At 37.8% G+C, this 21,768-nt stretch overlaps 2 protein-coding genes across 2 annotated transcripts; one reads left to right on the top strand and one right to left on the bottom strand.

Annotated features, from left to right (window-relative positions):
- Nucleotides 1-3,166: 3,166 nt before the first annotated feature.
- LOC129543459 (olfactory receptor 10C1-like) lies at nucleotides 3,167-4,138 on the bottom strand. Its single transcript, XM_055406567.2, has one exon. The coding sequence runs from the start codon at nucleotides 4,121-4,123 to the stop codon at nucleotides 3,167-3,169; it is 957 nt and encodes a 318-aa protein (XP_055262542.2). The 5' UTR covers nucleotides 4,124-4,138.
- A 16,467-nt stretch (nucleotides 4,139-20,605) lies between these two features.
- Nucleotides 20,606-21,535, top strand: LOC129543455 (olfactory receptor 2J3-like). Its single transcript, XM_055406564.2, has one exon. The coding sequence runs from the start codon at nucleotides 20,606-20,608 to the stop codon at nucleotides 21,533-21,535; it is 930 nt and encodes a 309-aa protein (XP_055262539.2).
- Nucleotides 21,536-21,768: the final 233 nt, after the last annotated feature.

Here is a 21,768-nt window from a genome sequence, read left to right as displayed (position 1 = left end):
CCATATTTTTTTGCCAACACATTATTTCTTGTCCTTTTGATAAAAGCCACTGTGACAAGTGTGAGATGATTTTTTTGGTTTTAATTTGCATTTCTCTAATAATCATGTTGACAACTTTTCATGTGTGAAGTGGTGACATGGACTATTTGTATTTCAGCACATATGTGACATATATATTGTAACATCTCCTTTATCGCCTTTATCCACTAAGATTGCTCCCATATGTTGACTATTATAAATAATGCTGCTGTGAACATTGGATTCTGTTATCTTTTCAAATTAGTGTTTTTGTTTTCTTCAGATATATATCCAGGATTGGTAGTTGTATTTTTTTTTTTGAGAAACCTCCATGAAGTTTTCCATAGTGGTTGCACCAGTTTACATTCCTATCAAGAAGAATTTCCTTTCTTTTTCTCCACATACTTGTCAAAATTCATTGCTCAAAGATTTCTTTCTTTGATAGCCATTCTGATAGATGTGAGGGTGATACCTCTTTCTGGTTTTTATTTGCAGTTCTCTAATAATTATTGATGTTGATCATTTTTTAATGTGCCTGTTGGTCATCTATATGTCTTCTTTGGAAAAATGTCTATTCATGCCTTCTGCCCATTTTTTGATTGAGTCGTTTGGTCTTCTGAATACTGAGTTGAATGAGCTATTTATATATTTTGGATATTAACCCCTTATCAAGCATATCACTTGCAAATATTTACTCATATTCAGTAGGTTGTCCTTTTGTTATTTATGGATTGTTTTCTTTGCTGTCAAAGGCCTTTAACCTTAATGAAGTCCAATTTGTTTGGTTTTGCTTTTATATATTTTGCATTAGCATACAGATCCAAAAAGATTGCTGTGACTTATCTCAAAAAGTATTCTATGTTCACTCCTAGGAGTTTTATGGTTTCTAGTCTTGTTATTACTTTTAGGTCTTTAATCTTGTTCTTGAGTTTATTTTTCAGTTCAGTTCAGTTCAGTTCAGTCGCTCAGTCGTGTCTGACTCTCTGCGACCCCATGAATCACAGCACGCCAGGCCTCCCTGTCCATCACCAACTCCCGGAGTTCACTCAAACTCATGTCCACAGAGTCGGTGATGCCATCCAGCCATCTCATTCTCGGTCGTCCCCTTCTCCTCCTGCCCCCAACCTTTCCCAGCATCAGAGTCTTTTAGTGAGTCAACTCGTCGCATGAGGTGGCCAAAGTATTGCAGTTTCAGCTTTAGCATCAGTCCTTCCAATGAACACCCAGGATTGATCTCCTTTAGAATGGACTGGTTGGATCTCCTTGCAGTCCAAGGGACTCTCAAGAGTCTTCTCCAACACCACAGTTCAAAAGCATCGATTCTTCGACGATCAGCTTTCTTCACAGTCCAACTCTCACATCCATACATAACCACGGGAAAAACCATAGCCTTGACTAGACGGACCTTTGTTGGCAAAGTAATGTCTCTGCTTTTTAATATACTATCTGGGTTGGTCATAACTTTCCTTCCAAGGAGTAAGCGTCTTTTAATTTCATGGCTGCAGTCAGCATCTGCAGTGATTTTGGAGCCCAAAAAAATAAAGTCTGACACTGTTTCCACTGTTTTTCCATCTATTTCCCATGAAGTGATGGGACCAGATGCCATGATCTTAGTTTTCTGAATGTTGAGCTTCAAGCCAACCTTTTCACTCTCCTCTTTCACTTTCATCAAGAGGCTTTTTAGTTCCTCTTCACTTTCTGCCATAAGGGTAGTGTCATCTTGGTCCAGTAGAAGAGTTTATTTTTATATATGGTTAAAGGAAATGTAATTTTATTTTAAACATGTAACTGACCAGTTTTTGATCATTTCAAACCTGTAAAACTTTTCAAAATTAGTAAATGAAACAAAAATGATCCTGCTACATAAATTGTTCCTAACTTGCTTTAATTTTTAATATCATTCATTTTAGATTAATAAACACTTAAAAATGAATATTAATCTCTAATGCTTACAGATAATTCCTGCCCATTTTTGTAGGATAATTTTTAAGTAGTTATTTTTGCATACTCAGTTTATTTCCATTCTTCATTGACTACACACAAATAGAAATACAAATAGAAACCACAATATGCTGTTCTGGCCCTAAATGAATTTATTAGGTTTTGGGAAAAAGAGCATATGTGGCAAAACACATCTTGGTCATTAGTGAGCATCACTACCATCCTGATTGTAACATTATCATAACATTTTTTTCTTCTTCATCTTTATCAAGGTAAAATTCATAAAACTGTCAAGAGTTACAACTTAAGGTGTATAATGTGATGACTTTATGTATTTGTGCACTGTGAAATGTTTGCCACAATCAAGTACATATTGATAACATAATTAATATAACATATTAATTATTTTCAGTTCAACTTTCTTCTTCTATCCTTAAATTTAAGTATTATTATTTTTAAAAAATTTTTTACTATGAGGACTCTTGGCAGAAATTTTTCATATTATTCTGCAACAAACACCTCTGAATTTTAAAGAGTTTGCTTTTTTAATGTTTATACATTTTTATATACTCACAACTCAAAAAAGAATCATTCAATTCTATATTATGTACCAATAACTGAGAATGAAGAATTTTAAAACATTTTTATGGAAGGAAATAATTCACATCATAGTTATTGCAGAACTGAGGGTCATATGAGACAAACATATGTGGGGGAACTACCCCAGTGACAAGTGCAGATGTCATACAGACCTCTCAGGGGATAGAAAATGTGTAAGAGTATAGAGTGAGAATTTCTGAGGCTTCCAAGTATAAATCTGGTAATTTATACTCCAAGCCTGTACTTTAGCCTAAAATGAAATATTTTGGAAAACCAGTCTAGTGTTGACTTCACCTTTAGAATTCTTTGCTAGCCAACTTCCTTCCAGAACTTGGCAGTCAGAACTTTAGCTATAAGAAGAGAGCTGTCTTCAAAATTACAATCATTGTTACAGTCACTGTTATTAAAGAAGCTTCTTATAAAACACACTGACAAGTACAGTGTTTTCTTCCTTCCTTTCTTCCTTCTTTTCTCCCTCCTTTTCTCCTTCCTCTCTCTCTGCTTTCTTCCTCCTTCTTTCCTCTTAGGTTAAGTTTGCATCTTTTTCAAAGAGGAATTTATATTTTCCCCTAGTATCTTACCCATGAAATCTGTGAAACAGACTCCTCTAAATGAGGTTGCTTTTCTTGCCCAAAGTTCTCCGTAGAGCTGTCTTGACTTCCTTGTTCCGTAAACTGTAGATGATAGGGTTGAGCATGGATGTCACCACAGTATAGAAGAGGGCCAGGAATTTATCCACCCCAGGTGAATGGCTAGCCTTGGGTCTCAAGTAGGTGACAGATCCTGAGCCATAGAAGAGTGTTACTACCAGTAGGTGGGAGGAACAGGTGGAAAGAGCTTTTCGACGACCTTCAGGGGAGGGTATGACCAACACAGCAGCTAGAATTCTGCCATAAGAAGCAATGATTAATAAAAATGGACTGGAAATGCAAAGAATGGCTGCAATAAAGACTGCAGCCTCATTATGGGATGTATCCCCACAGGCTAGTGCCAGGATAGGCAAGAGGTCACAGAAGAAGTGGTCTATTTCACAGGGGCCACAGAAATCTAAAGAGAAAATATAGTTGGTTTGGCCCAAGCCTATTATGCAACCCATTCCCCAAGAAACCATTGCTAAATGGACACACACTCCACGACTCATTCGTGTTGCATAGTGAAGTGGGGAACATATGGCCGTATAGCGATCAAAAGCCATGGCTGCCAAAAGATAGCACTCACTGATCCCAAATAAGGCAAAGAAAAACATCTGTGTAGCACATCCCTCCCGAGAGATTCCTCGGGCCTCACTCACAAGGCTCTGCAGCATCTTGGGTATGATAGAGCAAGTGTAACCAATCTCCAAGAGAGACAAGTTGGCCAGGAAGAAGTACATGGGGGTATGGAGGGTTGGATTGGTCCAGATGGCAAGAGCTATGAGAGCGTTGCCTGTCAGTGATGCTAAGAACATGAGTAGGATGAGGGTAAATAAAAGGAAGCACTGTTCAGTGACCTCAGAGAATTTGACAAATGCAAAGTGTTTCACAGACATGCTGTTGTCTTGCCACAAAGAACAATTGAAATTCATGACCTGAAGAAAAGAAAGGCAAAGTCATCAGAAAGATTCTTTCAGATAGAAATATAAATCCTTATATTACTCTTAACAAGCTCTTAAAAGACTCTTAAAAGAAAAAGATGCTTACTCCTTGGAAGAAAAGTTATGACCATCCTAGACAGCATATTAAAAAGCAGATACATTGCCAACAAAGGTCCGTCTAGTCAAGGCTCTGGTTTTCCCAGTAGTCATGTATGGATGTGAGAGTTGGACTATAAAGAAAGCTGAATGCCAAAGAATTGATGCTTTTGAACTGTGGTGTTGGAGAAGACTCTTGGGAGTCCCTTGGACTGCAAGGAGATCCAACCAGTCCATCCTAAAGGAAATCAGTCCTGAACGTTCACTGGAAGGACTGATGTTGAAGCTGAAACTCCAATACTTTGACCACTTGATGCGAAGAGCTGACTCATTTGAAAAGACCCTGATGCTGGGAAAGAATGAAGGTGAGAGGAGAAGGGGACGAAAGAGAATGAGATGGTTGGACGGCATCTCTGACTCAACGGACATGAGTTTGAGTAAACTCCCTGAGTTGGTGATGGACAGGGAGGCCTGGCGTGCTGTGGTCCATGGGGTCGCAAAGAGTCGGACACGACTGGGCGACTGAACTGAACTGAACAGAACAAGCTCTAGTGAGTCAAAAGATAAATTTCTTACCTATAGTTTAAAATTTACAAAGTTTGGAAGTTAGACTCATCTGAAACTGAATCCTACTTTATGTTCACTATCTCAGTTGATTTGTCAAAGATATATCTAGTCAGCAGGCATAAAATGGAAAAGAAATTTCTGCACAATTCTGTTTCATCCCTTCATTTTATCGAATAAAGTTCTTTTCATACCTATTTATTTCCTAATCTTTTGCCACTGACTTGATTTCTTCACTCATTCAGTCAACAAGTATTTATTGAACAAAGAGTATTTTCAAGTATTTTCCAGCTACTGTTGTAGGTCCTGGGATTAAACAATGTAAAACAAGATAGAAACAAGTGGACTCTTTCAAAATTCTTTGAATATGGACTAACAACTCAGCACGATTACAGGGACCCTTTATAGATATAATTGTTGAAAAATTTTCACACATCAAATATAATATTATAATGCATTTACCCTTATAGCATTTATAAACATTTACCTTACATTCTGTCAAATTAAATTAATATAATTTAATATCTATATTCCTCACATAGGAATACATTTCAATGAAGGTTTTGGCAAAGAAAACAGACAATAGTTTGCTTATCTTTTTAAAAAACCCAAAATATTTTCTTAAATATCATCAGTTCACAATAATAACCTATGCAGTTACTTAAAAACTCTGGATGTGGAGATATTGTCATTCTTCTTGTCACTTAAATACGCAAATATTTTTCAAATGAATTCTATCTTCCTGTATCTGAAAGGAACTGCAATTTCCTCAGTGACAATGATGGAGGAACCAAGGTGGAAATCCCAACCCGAAAAGGAGAATGCCTAACTTTTAAGTAGTGACATTGTAAAGATTTCATTTCATAAATTTCCTTGTCCCATTTAGACTGTAGACATTAAATGCAAATGCCTGTGTTGGGGGTGAGAGTCAGGGGATGTGAGGAATGGGGGAAACCTACTGGTGGATGATACATGGTGAGGGCTGACTGCACAAAGGCTAATGCACACTGTTAATCATTTAATATTCTTAGACCCACATGATGAATTAAAAAGTCATCCTGTGGTAAATACTTTTTAAAACCTTACAAAAATCAAAGATGAAAAAAATTACATGTTTAAGATAGTGAAGATCTGTGAATGCTTCTAAGTATTTAAACTGACAAAGAATTATACTTTGTCTAGAAATAGAAATTAAATCATATAGAAATTATTGTATAAACCCACTTGGAAGTGAGAACACAGACAAACAGTCAAATTCTCTTCTCCATTCCTGTCACCAGGAAGAATTCTACATCATGTAAAAACTGATTTTTTTCATTATCCTTTCTATTGTTTTCAGGATTTAATCTATTGACCTTTGTCCAGGGACTCTGAGTTCCATGTAGTAGAGGTCAGTCTTATGTACATACCAAGAAAGTTTAATCATTGTCTATAGAAAGAGAGTGGGTTGCTCAAGAGCAGGATGTCAGAAGTCTGCAGAAAGGAGCATCATGGTCAGTACAACAATTTGGCACATTCTTCTGTTTCTCACCTGATATATTTTCTTGACAAAGTTTCTGATCCATCATTTCTGTGTGAAGGAAGGATGATGAAGCCCTTCCTATCTTTCTTGAGGAGTTGTTTTGAGTTAAAATGGAAACATAGAAGCAAACCACGACTGAAAAATCAAGAACTAAAATGTACCTAATCAGTCTCAAAACCTACTTTTTAAAAGCCTCATGTTAATGACCTCATAGAACGTTGCCAACAATTTCCCTATTATTACCAAGCTATTAAAATCACCTATATTCGGTGTCAATCATCAAGCAAATGTGCACTGTGATATTAATCTAAAGATATAGAAGTTTAATGCTCAATGGCAAATTGAATTTGTCTATTCCTACTCAATATAATAAAAGATTAAGTGACCATTGGACATTGACAAGGTTCTGACAGTTTGAATCTTGAGATGGCGTTTCAGTGACAGTTGGGTATATGAAATAAACAGAGGAAGGAGACAAGATAATTTTAATACCTCAATGGCTTGACTTCATGTGCCACCTTACCCAGCCTCAAGATCCAAGACAGGTGAATTCTATATAGTTCTGCGTTGGAAATAATTCAGTATAAGTGTTTAATTTTGGGTCAGTGCCACATAATTAGAAATGATCTTTCACTGACTCAGTCCCTTATTAATCTCTGTTCTCATAGTGAAATATTTCTTTGTTTCCTAACAACTAAAGGAAAACGTCTGAGACATTATCAAAATTTCACCTTAAACAGTACAGTTCCTGGCATACAAGGGAAACTCAATAAATACTAACTTGTGTTATTCTGAAATTGTCAATTCTAAAATGCTAAATAGTAGATACAATTTATGTAAATCGATCATTAAATTTTGTAGAGATGATTCACCCATAATCATTTTATCGAGCACTAAATATTTAGCTGGGTGACGCTTCAACAGAACCCCGCAGAAACTGTCATTTGATTGGAGTAACATGTACAGGATAATCTAGGCATTTCTATTACCCCCAAATAAGAGATATATCTATTTCCTGAGAAGTAATTGTTTTGGAACACCTTATAGCAATTTTAAGACAGGAATCCTGGCAAGATGAGTAAATTATTATACTACTCAGAGAAGGAAAAAGAACTGATTAAAATAATGTCCAGAACTGAATAATGATTTTGGTGTTTTCTATCCATTTTTACATTTTAATCTACCATTTAATGCAGGCTTCTTTTTTAAGGCATCAGTTATACCACATACCTTTGATCCTAATATTTGAGAAAGTAGATGGTATTTTCTTCTGATGAACCACTCCTGAATTTTGTCTGAACATTCTCAATATAACCTCCCCAAATTTAGAGAATGTAAATCTCCCCAATCTTCTGTTCTAAGACCATGCACTGAGAAGCTTTTCTTGTAGTTAGGACCATGTCTGAATCCAGACAAGATTGTGTGTCTTCTCTGATAGCATTATATTCTTCCTAGCAATGCCATCAGCTACACACACGTGCGCACGCGTGCGCGTACACACACACACACACACACACACACACACACACAAGCATGCTTGGCTGTGCTGTTTACATGATGATGTATTTGAACCATTCTTGCCTTGAAAAAATGGTTTATGAATAGTTTTACTTCATTTCTTCTCCTTGTTCTGAATCCTTATCCTGCCTCCCTTCCCCAGGAGACATATTCTTCTCCCTAGAGTATGTCAGGAAGCAGTTTGATTCTATCTCTCAGGAATTCTCTCTCTCAAGTCTGTCTGTATTTATGGTAAAAATGAATATTTAGAATCAAAATGATACATATAGAAGGTAATATAAGGACTTCCGTGGCAGTGCAGTGGTTAAGACTTGCATTCCAGTGCTTGAGGCACTAGTTCCTTCCCTGGTCAGAGAACTAAGTTCCCACACGCTGCAATGTGGACCAAAAAAAATTTTTTTTTTTTACTGTAGAACAAAAGTAGAGAGAATCAACAGTAAAATATAATAACCTATCATAACCAGTAAATAATATAATCTATCATTTAGGTAACTGCTATCATAGACCCTGTACACCATGGGGTATTAACTCAAGGGAAATGTACTACTGGAATCAAATATTTATGTGACCACTCTATACTATTAAGATGAAATACTCAAAAAATATTCATAATTTTTGTTTGAATTAAACCAAGTAGTCATTGAAATATTATGAAAATGACATAAGTAACTTTCATATCTTATATTGAAACAATTATTGTTTATTCTGATTACCATAAAAGTCTCTAATAAATCATAATAATCTAATTACAATGGTGAGTTTGACAAAGTAACTATTTGTTTCTATCAAAAGTAATAAAAAAGAACTGAGAATCAGATATATATATAGGGTGATGAAAAAAACTGTGACACTATTTATTGTTTAGTGATATTAAAAAGTGGGTAAGGTACCGACAACCTAATATTGAATATATCATTGACATGATGATATATTCATGATGGTACAAAGGCAAAGGAGAAAGACTAGGGAAGATAAAGTTGAATAGAAAACACCCCTCACCAAAGCCCCATTAGATGAATTATGCACTAGAAGAGAACAGATGGTGGAGCAGCAGGATGGGAAACTCCCTTCCCTAATGAACACAGCAAAAATACATCTACATGTGGAACAATTCTTACTGGAAACTAACTGGAGACTGGGAGAAAGACTTCTGTGTAACCAAGGCTGTAAGAAATAGCCACATGAAATCCAATAGGAAGAAAGGTGGCAGGTCAGGACCTATGCCCTGGGAGAGGACTCAGAGAAAAGAGAGATTACATGGGCAGAGATCCTCCCCAGGGAGTGAGTGGTTCCAGCCAGATACTGGGCACACCAGGGGCTCTGGCACAGGAAAGATGATCTCCATAGGCTGGTTGGAGAGCTAGTTGGACTAACAGAAGGGCTGTGGGAAGCTTGGACTCCACTCCTTAGCAGTCGTGCACACTTGCTTGCTCCTGAAGCAGTGAGGAGAGGGAGAACTGAAAACTGTATGAGTGGCTGGCCAGTTTCCCAAGACCGCCCCTAGGTTCATGTTCCAGCCTGAGCCTGTGGATTGCTCCAGCCCTACTTGGTTCAAGACGCAGCTCCACGTTTATATTTTCCACACTCTTCTCTCTCTTTTCTCTTTCTGGGATCCCTATAAGGTGAATGTTGGTACCCTTGATGTTATCCCAGAAATTCCTTAAATTGCTTTCATTTTTTTAATAAATGTGCTTCATTATTTATTTAATGTTTAAGGCTTCCCTGGTTGTTCAATGAAAAAGAACTTGCCTGTCAATACAGGAGATGTGGGTTCAATCCCTGAGTCAGGACGGTTCCCTGGAAAAAGTAATGGCAACCCACTCCAGGATTCTTGCCTGGAGAATCCCATGGACAGAAGGAGCCTGGTGGGCTATAGTCCGTGGGATTGCAGAAGAGTTGGACATGACTTAGCAATTAAACAGCAGTAACTATAAGCTCTCCTACTGGAGTTTTAAAAGATGATGAACACCGACAAATTATTTATCCCACAGAAATATAATCACATGTTCTCAGGCCATGTAAATATATGGTTAAACTAACATTAATATATTTCACTATTCTATCAATCACATAATAAAACAAGTTGTCAAGTATTGAAATACTAAGTCACACAGCTCAAAAGGCATATAAAATATTAATTGTCTGCTCAATTCATTAGCAGAAACCCACTCCTTTATTTTATTTTTTTGCAAGAGAGGTTGGGAATCACACTTCAAACAAAAGTAATAATAAGCTGGTTCAGTTCAGTTCAGTCGCTCAGTCGTGTCTGACTCTTTGCGACCCCATGAACCACAGCACGCCAGGCTTCCCTGTCCATCACCAACTCCCAGAGTTCACTCAAACTCATGTCCATCGAGTCAGTGATGCCATCCAGCCATCTCATTCTCTGTCATCCCCTTCTCCTCCTGCCCCCAATCCCTCCCAGCATCAGAGGCTTTTCCAGTGAGTCAACTCTTTGCATGAGGTAGCCAAAGTATTGGAGCTTCAGCTTTAACATCAGTCCTTCCAATTAACACCCAGGACTGATCTCCTTGAGAATGGATTGGTTGGATCTCCTTGCAGTCCATGGGACTTTCAAGAGTCTTCTCCAGCACCACAGTTCAAAAGCATCAATTCTTTCGTGCTCAGCTTTCTTCACAGTCCAACTCTCACATCCATACATGACCACTGGAAAAACCATAGCCTTGACTAGACGGACCTTTGTTGGCAAAGTAATGTCTCTGCTTTTTAATATTCTATCTAGGTTGGTCATAACTTTCCTTCCAAGGAGTAAGTGTCTTTTAATTTCATGGCTGCAATCAGCATCTGCAGTGATTTTGGAACCCCCAAAAATAAAGTCTGACACTGTTTAAACAATTCAATTAAGTGTGAAGAAATTGCAAGAATTTCAGAAATTCTATGATTAAGAATTGTTTTAGCTGAAATAACAAAGTATTTCTACCTTTAAAAACATTTACTCAATTAAAGTGCATAGTCTACATGTTCTACAAGAGACAGAGGCACATTTTACTAAAAATACTTAATAACCCTTCCCATTCTTTTTCATGCCCTCCTTGAAAGTTGCATCTAAAAGTGCAAACGTTAAAATGAACTGTAAGGCTTTTTTTGTCTGGTAACATTAAAGACAAGCTTCTATACAATGTAGATTTTCAGAATGGAGATTTTCTATAATAGTACAAAATAAGTTTTATAGAAAGACTTTAAATTATCACTGTAAAAGAAAAAGGAGCAAATCTGATATATAATGGTGTGAATGTGGGAGATGTAAATATACTGTGAGCAAATATCCTTACGGGCCCTGCTTTCCATGTTTGAAATGGTGGAAGGAATAAACCTCATATGGTCCAGAGTGTTCATAGTTTCTGAGATTTTAGTTGTATATGATACTAAAAATATTATTATGCAAGTATTGTGCTTAGTATCTTGGCCCCATGTCTTTCTAAATTTCTTATAAGAAACATTGATAAGAGTCTGGCATGGAAACAAATTTAAAGACATAACTCAATACTGTATGATTTCACGAAAGGTCAATTTGTACAAATGATAAGCACATTTGAAATGCTGAACAGTAAGAATCCTTTGCTAAGTGTCTGCATAGGTTGATCATAACCCCAACATAGAGGTTGCAGTTCTGCCAGGCTTGTGGCTTGGTAAAACTGTTTTTCAATACACCTATGGAAAATTCATCAGACTTATCCACCAAACCAATGTATTGGCTACTATATATGACAAATTTTGTCCCATCTCAGATTCCACCTCCAAGCAATGGCACCAGACAACCCAGTTTTATTGAATGCAACAGTTGTTTCAATGACCATTGGAGTGTTTGAAGTACAGCTGCATTTTAGAATGTTGTTGCTGTTGTTTAGTTGCTAAGTCATGTCTGACTCTTTGTGACCCCGTGAACTGCATCACGCCAGGCTCCCTTGTCCTTCACCAACCTCCTGGAGTTTGCTCAAACTCATGTCCATTGAGTTGGTGATGTCATCCAACCATCTCATCTCTGTCATCCCCTTCTCCTCCTGCCCGCAATCATTCCCAGCATCAGGGTCTTTTCCAATGAGTCGACTGTTTGCATCAGGTTAAAAAGATATTGGAGCTTTAGCTTCAGCGTCAGTCCTTAGATGAATGATACAGGCTGCAGAGTCAGGGCAGGGCAGCAGTAGTCCTCATAGGAGGTGGCAGCTTCATGGGCTGTGGCAGGGGCACAGACTTGATTGTGTAGCAAGCAACTCTGGAAAGCTCATTTTTAAATAATTCGTTGTATGGAAAGAGTAACATGAAAACTTACATTCAGTTCAGTTCAGTCACTCAGTCGTGACCGACTCTTTGTGACCCCATGAATCACAGCATGCCAGGCCTCCCTGTCCATCACCAACTCCCGGAGTTCACTCAAACTCATGTCCATTGAGTCGGTGATGCCATCCAGCTATCTCATTCTCTGTCGTCCCCTTCTCCTCCCGCCCCCAATCCCTCCCAGCATCAGAGTCTTTTCCAGTGAGTCAACTCGTCGCATGAGGTGGCCAAAGTATTGGAGCTTCAGCTTTAACATCAGTCCTTCCAATGAACACCCAGGATTGATCTCCTTTAGAATGGACTGGTTGGATCTCCTTGCAGTCCAAGGGACTCTCAAGAGTCTTCTCCAACACCACGGTTCAAAAGCATCAATTCTTCGGCGATCAGCTTTCTTCACAGTCCAACTCTCACATCCATACATGACCACTGGAAAAACCATAGTCTTGACTAGACGGACCTTTGTTGGCAAAGTAATGTCTCTGCCTTTTAATATACTATCTAGGTTGGTCATAAGTTTCCTTCCAAGGAGTAAGTGTCTTTTAATTTCATGACTGCAATCAGCATCCACAGTGATTTTTACATTACCATATGTAAAATAGATAGCCAATGGTAATTTCCTGTGTGGCTCAGGAAACTCAAACAGGGGCTCTGTATCAACCTAGAGGGGTGGGATGTGGAGGGAGATGGGAAGGAGGTTCAAAAGGGAGAGGATATATGTGTGTGTGTGTTAGTCACTCAGTCATGTCCGACTCTGCAACCCCACAGACTGTAGCCCACCGTGCTTCTCTGTCCATGGAATTCTCCCGGCAAGAATACTGGAATGGATTGTCATTTCCTTCTCCAGAGGAACTTCCCAACACAGGATCTAACCCTGGTCTCCTGCATCGTAGGCAGTTTCTTTACTGTTTGAGCTACCTATGGCTGATTCATGTTGAGGTTTGACAGAAAACAGCAAAATTCTGTAAAGCAATTATCCTTCAATAAAAAATAAATTGATTAAAAAATTTGTTTTTTCTTTATGTTAGTCTCACTTGGTGATTTCCATTAATCTGACTTTCAGATAATTCTTCTTTATCACCTAGTCGGCTGTTCATTCCTTCTATTGTGTTTTTTTCATTTTTGTTATTGTATGCTACAGTTCTGACTGGTTCTTTCTTATAATTTCTAGTTCCTTGTTAAGATTCTCACTGTGTGCATCTATTCTTTTCCCCAATTCAGTTACTATTCACACTACTAACACTTTTAATTTTTTTGTCTAGTAGATTGTTTATTTTTGTCTCATTAATTTCTTTTTCAGAAATTTTCTCTTGCCATTTCAATTGGAACAAATTACTCTGTCTTTTCATTTTGCTGAACTTCGTGTGTCTCTATGAAACTCAATGTAAAAGTTACCTATGGTGGGCTTGAAGAGGTATCTTTATATGGGAGCATCCTTATACCATCTGCATGGGTCCAGTGACTTTGATAGCGGAGCTGGATTTGACTTGAACACAAGTCATGTCTTTCCTCAGGGTGTGCTATTAGCTATCACCTTGTTAGGAGGTGGGGTTAGAGAGAGAGGCCAGAACCAGGTGTGAGCCAGGGCTTCCCCTCTGCTCAGTGGCCATCACAGTCCTATTTAGGGCATGGGTGAGCCCCAAGTTGCTGCAGCAAAAGCCCTGAGGGTTGGGTTAAGTTGGCTCCATTCCCTTATAGTATGTGTTATTCTCTCTCCCAGCACTGGTCCCCTCAGCCCCAGAGGGGAGCAGTGCCGGAGCGAGGGGCCGAGGTGTTTATTTGGCAATAGTCAGTGTAGTGGGTGTGGTGGTCAGGCTGCCCTCAGAGATCTGGTCTGCTTGTGATGTGCTGCCTGTGTAAGTGGCAGTAATGGCTGCCCTCTCCCTGCAACCATGAAATTAAAAAGACACTTTCTCCTTGGAAGAAAAGTATGACAAACGTAGACAGCATATTAAAAGCAGAGACATTACTTTTTGGACAAAGATCCATATAGTCAAAGCTATGGTCTTTCCAGTAGTCACGTACGGATATGAGAGCTGGACCATAAAAAAGGTTGAGCACCAAAGAGTTAATTCTTTCGAACTACAGTGCTGGAGAAGATTCTTGAGAATCCCTTGGACAGCAAGGGGATTGAAGCATCCAATCCTAAAGGAAATCAATCCTCAATATTCATTGAAAGGACTGATACTGAAACTGAAACTCCAATACTTTGGCCAGCTGATGCAGAGTGGACTCATTGGAAAGGACCCTGATGCTGGGGATGATTGAGGGCAGGAGGAAAAGGGGACAGCAGAGGATGAGATGGTTGGGTGGCATCATGGACTCAATGGATTTGAGTTTAAGCAAGCTCCAAAAGATGGTGAAGGATGGAGAAGCCTGGCATGCTGCTGTCCATGGGGTCACAAAGAGTCGGACATGACTGAGCGACTGAACAACAATTCCCTGCTTAGGGTTGGAGCTGCCTTAACATCTCACAGTGAGATTTTTTTCGTGGTCTGCACTGCTGTCCCTCAAGTGTAGAACTGCAAGCGTTTGCTCAGCTCTGAGTGGTGATGCACCAGGGCAGTATTGCGAAACCAGTTAGCTAGCTGCACAGTTTCATTTGGACCTTTCCACCCTGCTTTGAGAGAAAGAAACTATTCTAACCAGGACAATTCCTTGAAGGGCATTAATTGCCACATTGGGATTTACTCTCTCAGTGGCCTCAGTCAAGGAAAACATAGCACAGTATTCTTTTGTTTTCATAAAGGCACTACTTGCTCTAGGAAAAGAGGTCTATCCCTGGACACACTATGTGCTCTAATGAGTTCCTCCTTCCAGTTAAAACCAGATCTTTTTGGTAGACTCAGGACTCTGTCTTGTGTAGCAAGGACAATCATAGTAATTTTCAGACTCTGTTTTCCTATACTGATGTAGTAGATTAGAATGTATGGTGTAGGCAGTCATTTATGTTGGTGATTTCAAAGAGGTGAAAACCAGAGATCAGATTGGTCCACACATAAAGAGTTGTAGATTGATCAGACAAATACAAAGCATGTGGACAGACACAGAAGGGATAGACATGAAAGGAGTTATTTGAATACTACTTAAGCACTAGATAAGAGTATTAAGGATTAAAGCTGACCAGTGATATAGTGATGGAGAAGAGAAGCTCATGTCCACCAGCGTTTCCACCATAATGTCTTATTTCAAAAATAGAGAAGAGATATTTCATTCAACAGTCCATGAAAGCAACCTTTGATAAGGTTTTTATTTACTTCTCTGGTAAGAATAAATTTAACCCTAAAGTCTTTAGGGTTTTTTCTGCTTCTATCTTTTTTTTATTTGGTCTCTTATATCTCTTTCTAATGTCTATAAGAATGCTGAAAGATGTGTCATGCAAAAGATAAATATATCTCAGAGCTGCTGCTTTGTTTTAATTAATGTATCAATACTAAGTTACTCATGCAACTGTATAAGGAGGAAGCAAATTATATTTGCATCAGAAGAAGCAACAAGAGTATTTGGATTTATACATCTCATGATATACTATCTCCTAGGAGAATGCTTAAAAATCTTGAAAATTTCCTATTATCCCTAAAATGGCAGTGACCTCTAAATGAAATCATCTTCATAATTTACTATTCAACCATTAGTATTTTTTGATTCAGCCATGGTGAACTTCTTCACCATCAAGTGGGCTCAACCACACCTTCTCTGGTGAGGTCTGAGCTGTAGCCTTGAGCAGGAAGTGCCTCTTTCCAAGCTTGTCCTTTCTTGAATACTCTGTCTTGGTCCAAGTTATCATTTAGAGTTCAGTTACATCTTTATAGTTACTTTCCTTCTATAGTTTAATAATACTTTAATCTTCTATTTAATTACAAAAAATTTCTTTTAAGCATGTACTGGCTTATAATCCTGTATGATTTCTGAGCTATAGAAAGTAGTCTAGTTAATGATTAATCATTAGCAATTAGTTAATGATAAGAGTTTTAAGGCCTGAATTAGTCTCACAAATGTGAGGTTACATTCTCTCTAATGTTCCTGCTGAAATTTATCTACTGCTAATGTCTTTTCAAGAGTTGTACAATTAAAAGACCCCAAAAGAGGTAACCACAGGTGGCTCTTCTGTGATTTCTTTTTTTTTTTTTTTTGCCATAGCTTATTAGAAAGCATGAGAAAACAAATTGGCTATGGAAAGAGGAAGCAGAAATGATATGGCAATGGAATGAGGAATGAGGCAAAGCAATCAGAGAGGAGGAGGGATATTTAAATGTTGGTTACTATGCCTTATCAGGGTAACTGTTTTAAAAAAGGGTGGTATTAATCTTTCCTATGAAGGACTGAAACCCATAAGAGAAAAAGAATCACTTAAGATTTATAGCTATTTATGAAATATACTTCATTTTTTTAACCAAAAAGAAATACAAAATTCTCTAGGCACAATATCTTAAATGATAAAGTCATTTAATGGTTTCAGTAAATAGAATTCTTCACTAAGTTGGAGAATAAAAATATATGTAGATATTAAAATTTGTGATTAGAATTTAAATATGGTCTCAGTTATTGTCCTAATGAAAAAGAAATATTTTAGAAACCACCTCAGGCCCTGTGTTCGTGTTTCTCAGCTCTGTGATACACATCTGTACATTTTCAACTTTTTTTTTTTTTCTGACTTACAGTTAGTTTATTCCATTCTTTTTTTTTAATATTCTTTTTTTTGTATTTATTTATTTTAAATCAAATAATCCAATTTTATTTATTTATTTTTTCAAGTGGAACAGACTAAATTTCTTTAAACAAACTTACTTATACTCCAGAGTCCTTTAAAAACTTAATAGCATTTATACATTGAAGGTATTTGATTTTCTTGTAACTAGCACTTCAAATGCAACAAGCATTTGAAGCAACAAGCATTTGACCCAATGAGTAAAACTTTCTACAGTTCATAACTTTTATAAATAAAATAAATTAAATGTACAGTGAATAAGTTCTCTGAAATATTTCAATATTTCTGCAGGTTTAGTAACATCGTAAAATACATTTCAACTAAAATTCACAAATCTAAAAACCTGTTAGGCATTTTTAGGCGTTTTAAGTTGGAAATGAAGACCAATGTTACATCGTAATATGCCAATTACAAATAGTACTTCAAATAGCAAATACTACAATTTGTCCCAAACTTTAAAAACTATTCATGAACTCAACACTGAACTATTGATGGCTATGAGAATTGTTTCCTAGCCTTTTTGAAAATTTCAACCCATTTACGTTTAAGGTAATTATTGATAAGTACGATCCCGTAGCCATTTTCTTTATTGCTTTGGGTTCAAGTTTATACACTCTTTCTGTGTTTCCTGTCTAGAGAAGATCCTTTAGCATTTGTTGGAGAGCTGGTTTGGTGATGCTGAATTCCCTCAGCTTTTGCTTGTCTGTAAAGCTTTTGATTTCTCCTTCATATTTGAATGAGATCCTTGCTGGGTATAGTAATCTGGGCTGTAGGGTATTTTCTTTCATCACATTAAGTATGTCTTGCCACTCCCTTCTGGCCTGAAGAGTTTCTGTTGAAAGATCAGCTGTTATCCTTATGGCAATCCCCTTATGTGTTATTTGCTGCTTTTCCCTTGCTGCTTTTAATATTTGTTCTTTGTGTTTGATCTTTGTTAATTTAATTAATATGTGTCTTGGAGTATTTCGCCTTGGGTTTATCCTGTTGGGGACTCTCTGGGTTTCTTGGACTTGGGTGATTATTTCTTTCCCTATTTTAGGGAAGTTTTCAACTATTATCCCCTCAAGTATTCTCTCATGGTCTTTCTTTTTGTCTTCTTCTTCTGGGACTCCTATGATTCGAATGTTGGCGCGTTTAACATTGTCCCAGAGGTCTCTAATATTGTCCTCATTTCTTTTAATTCGTTTTTCTCTTTTCCTCTCTGTTTCATTTATTTCTATAATTCTATCTTCTAGTTCACTTATCCTGTCTTCTGCCTCTGTTATTCTACTCTTTGTTCCCTCCAGAGTGTTTCTGATCTCATCTATTGCATTATTCATTGTATATTGACTCTTTTTTATTTCTTCTAAGTCCTTATTAAATCTTTCTTCCATCTTCTCAGTCCTTTTCTCCAGGTTATTTATCTGTAACTCCATTTTGCTTTCAAGATTTTGAATCATTTTCACCATCAAAATTTGAAATTCTTTATCAGGTAAATTCCCTATATCTTCTTCTTTTGTTTGTGTTGGTGGGCAATTATCTTGTTCCTTTACTTGCTGGGTATTTCTCTGCCTCTTCATCTTGCTTATATTGCTTTGCTTGGGGTGGCCTTTCCCTCTTCTTGCAGTTTGTGGAGTTCTCTTTATTATGTAGTTTCTTCACTGTGTGTGGGGTTGGACGGGTGACTTGTCAAGGTTCCCTGGTTAGGGAAGCATGTGTCGGTGTTCTGGTGGGTGGAGCTGGATTTCTTCTCTCTCCTTTAGAAGACAATGGGCTGCTTTTCTGGGAGCCTGATGTCCTCTGCCAGTATTCAGAAGTTGTTTTGTGGACTTTACTCCGCGTTCAAATGTTCTTTTGATGAATTTGTGGGGGAGAGAGTGGTCTCGCCGTCTTATCCCTCCGCCATCTTGTTCCTTCCTCCCCAGAACACTGGATTCTTATATTCCACTTGGTCGTGGAGTATCTCTTCCCAGCTGCTCCAGCAAGGTGCAGCCGCTGTACCTTACCTTGGACGAGGGGTATCTCCTCAAGGCCGCCCCTCCTGCTTTGAATGTGGATCAGCTCCTCTCGGCCCTCCGGTGCCCAAGCAGCCACCGCCTCCTGAACGTGGTACAGCTCCTCTCGGCCACCGCCCTAACCCTGGGCGCGGGGTAGCTCATCTGAGCCACGATTCTGCACGTGGTCGGTTGTGCCGGAGCCAGGCGTCTCTCCCATTTTCAACTTTAAGCACTGGTAATCTGGTTCCTTTTCATCTTCCTCCATCTTCACACCCTTCCTTCTTTGTTCTTTCAATGACTTTATATCTTCCTTTTCCTAAAAATTTCTCTTTTCAAATCAGTTATATTCATATGTTCTTTGGGAGGCATTTTATCACTGTTCTCCCCATCTATTTCACAGAGTCAAATCATGTGGACTCTGATTTTAAGTTTTGTTTGTAAGCTGATGTACATGTGTTTCTTGTCTCTTTTTTTGGTATCTCTATTTAGGTTTCAGTTTAGAAATAAGCTGTGAGTGCAAGTAAACAAATAAGAAGGAAAAGTTTTTTCTATAAAAATATATAATTGAAGCTTAATATTTTTCACACTATGTAAACATCTTGAAATCATAAATAAATTTGATATCATTCATCATATCTTTTATTTATATGTAAGATTATTGAGAGTGCAATTATTCTGTTTTCTATAATCACATAAATGGAAATTACCTGAAAATGCTGAGAAGAAAACTGAAACTGTTTAAAGAAAAGATTATTTGATCACAGAGATTTTCTTCTTTCATTATGTTAGGAATTTTCAAGTTGCTATTTACCCTGATGTCATCCTTGGATGAGTAAGAAAAACCTAATAGTTAAGAAGTTATTTTTCTATAATAGGACAAATATTTGGATGAAACATAAAAGTAAAGAAAAGCATTTAATTTACTTTCTGGAGTTATTTATTCTGGTAAAATATAAAATTTGTAGAAAAGTTGTAAAATGGTAGAGAAAACGGCTATTAACCTTTTAACCAGATTCAACAATAGTCTACACTCTGCCTGAAAAGATTTATTTTATCACCTATCCTTTCTCTCATCTGTTTCTCTGTCTGTCATATATATATATCTATGTATTTATCATCTATCTTCATTTCAAACTCTTTCTTGAATTTGATATATTTAAAGAGTGCAGATCAGCTATTTTACCCATCTTGTCTCCATGTGAGTTTATCTCATGCCTTTTCATTATTAGCATCAAGCTATGCATTTTTTGGCATGAACATGACTGAAGTGACACTATGCCCTGGTTCAGAGCATTGTCTCAGTAGTCACATGATCTTGGTTTGTAACAACATTAATGATGTTAACACTGATTATTTTGCTATGGTGGTCTACTAGGTTTTTCTGTAGTAAAGTCTACTAATTTACATTTTATAATTAACAAGTAACTTGTGGGGAGATATTTTAGACTATGTAAATGACTCAACATTTCTTCATTCACTAATTTTTATCATATATATAAGTTTTGCTAACTCCACCATTCCTTCCGTATTTACTATTTAGTATCCAGCTGATAGAAACAGCCTTCTGTTCTCCACTATAAATATATTCTTTTTTAAGTTTATCATTATTAGCTTGTGGATTCTTATTTCTTTCAATTCATTGGTACCACAGTTTCTCTTAATGCCCAAATTGTCCTACAATTGAGCAGTGGTATGCCCTTGAAACTGGTTTTTAAAATTTCCTATTTCTCTATGATTCTTGGAGTGTTTCCCTACATTTTTAGGGTGTATGTAATTCTTTTCTCAGGTAACAAGATATGAATGGTGATGGAAAAAAGAATGCAACCTCTGAAGCCCAGTTTGTTCTATTGGGTTTTTCTGATTGGCCTCAGCTTGAGTTAGTTCTCTTTGTGGTTATCTTGATGTTCTACCTGATGACACTGATAGGCAACCTGTTCATCATTATCTTGTCATACTTGGACTCTCATCTCCACACTCCCATGTACTTCTTCCTCTCAAATCTCTCTTTTCTGGATCTCTGCTACACCACCAGTTCTATCCCTCAACTGCTGGTCAACCTCTGGGGTCCAGGAAAAACCATCTCTTACACTGGTTGCATGATTCAACTTTATTTTGTCCTCGCACTGGGATCTACAGAATGTGTGCTACTGATGGTGATGTCCTGTGACCGTTATGCAGCTGTGTGTAGACCCCTGCATTACACTGTCCTCATGCACCCTCGTTTCTGCCATCTGTTGGCTGTGGTTTGTTGGGTAAGTGGCTTCACAAACTCAGCCCTTCATTCCTTCTTTACATTTTTGGTACCCCTGTGTGGACATCGCCAAGTGGACCATTTCTTCTGTGAAGTTCCAGCATTGCTTCGACTGTCATGCGTTGATATCCGTGCTAATGAGCTGACCCTCATGGTCACAAGCTCCATTTTTGTTCTCACACCTCTCATTCTCATTCTCAGCTCCTATGGTGCCATTGCCCGGGCAGTGCTGAGGATGCAGTCAACAACTGGACTCCAGAAAGTCTTTGGGACATGTGGAGCCCACCTTATGGTCGTATCCCTTTTTTTCATCCCAGCCATGTGCATATACCTCCAGCCACCATCAGGAAAGTCTCAAGATCAAGGCAAATTTATTGCCCTCTTTTATACTGTTGTCACACCTAGCCTCAACCCTCTGATCTACACCCTCAGAAACAAAGATGTAAGAGGGGCAGTAAAGAGATTAGTGGGGTGAGTAAGATCTGGTATACTTGTGACGTTAATGATGAAATGGAGCATCTCTTCACCAATGGTTCTTCAACCTATCCACTCATCACTCTTTCATTCACTCGCTCTATTAGCACTTTTTGAATGTGTACTCTCACAAGGACACAGAGTTCATGGTTGCAGATATGATTAAACACAGTCTGCCTAAATAGTAATCACTCCTCAGTGGCAATAACAGCCATGTAAAATATGGATCAAACA

Source organism: Moschus berezovskii, chromosome 23 (genome assembly GCF_049115385.1).
Source record: "Moschus berezovskii isolate FMDL1 chromosome 23, NW_MosBer_1.0, whole genome shotgun sequence".
Classification (NCBI taxonomy): Eukaryota; Metazoa; Chordata; class Mammalia; order Artiodactyla; family Moschidae; genus Moschus; species Moschus berezovskii.
This window is presented reverse-complemented; position numbering and strand designations above follow the sequence as displayed.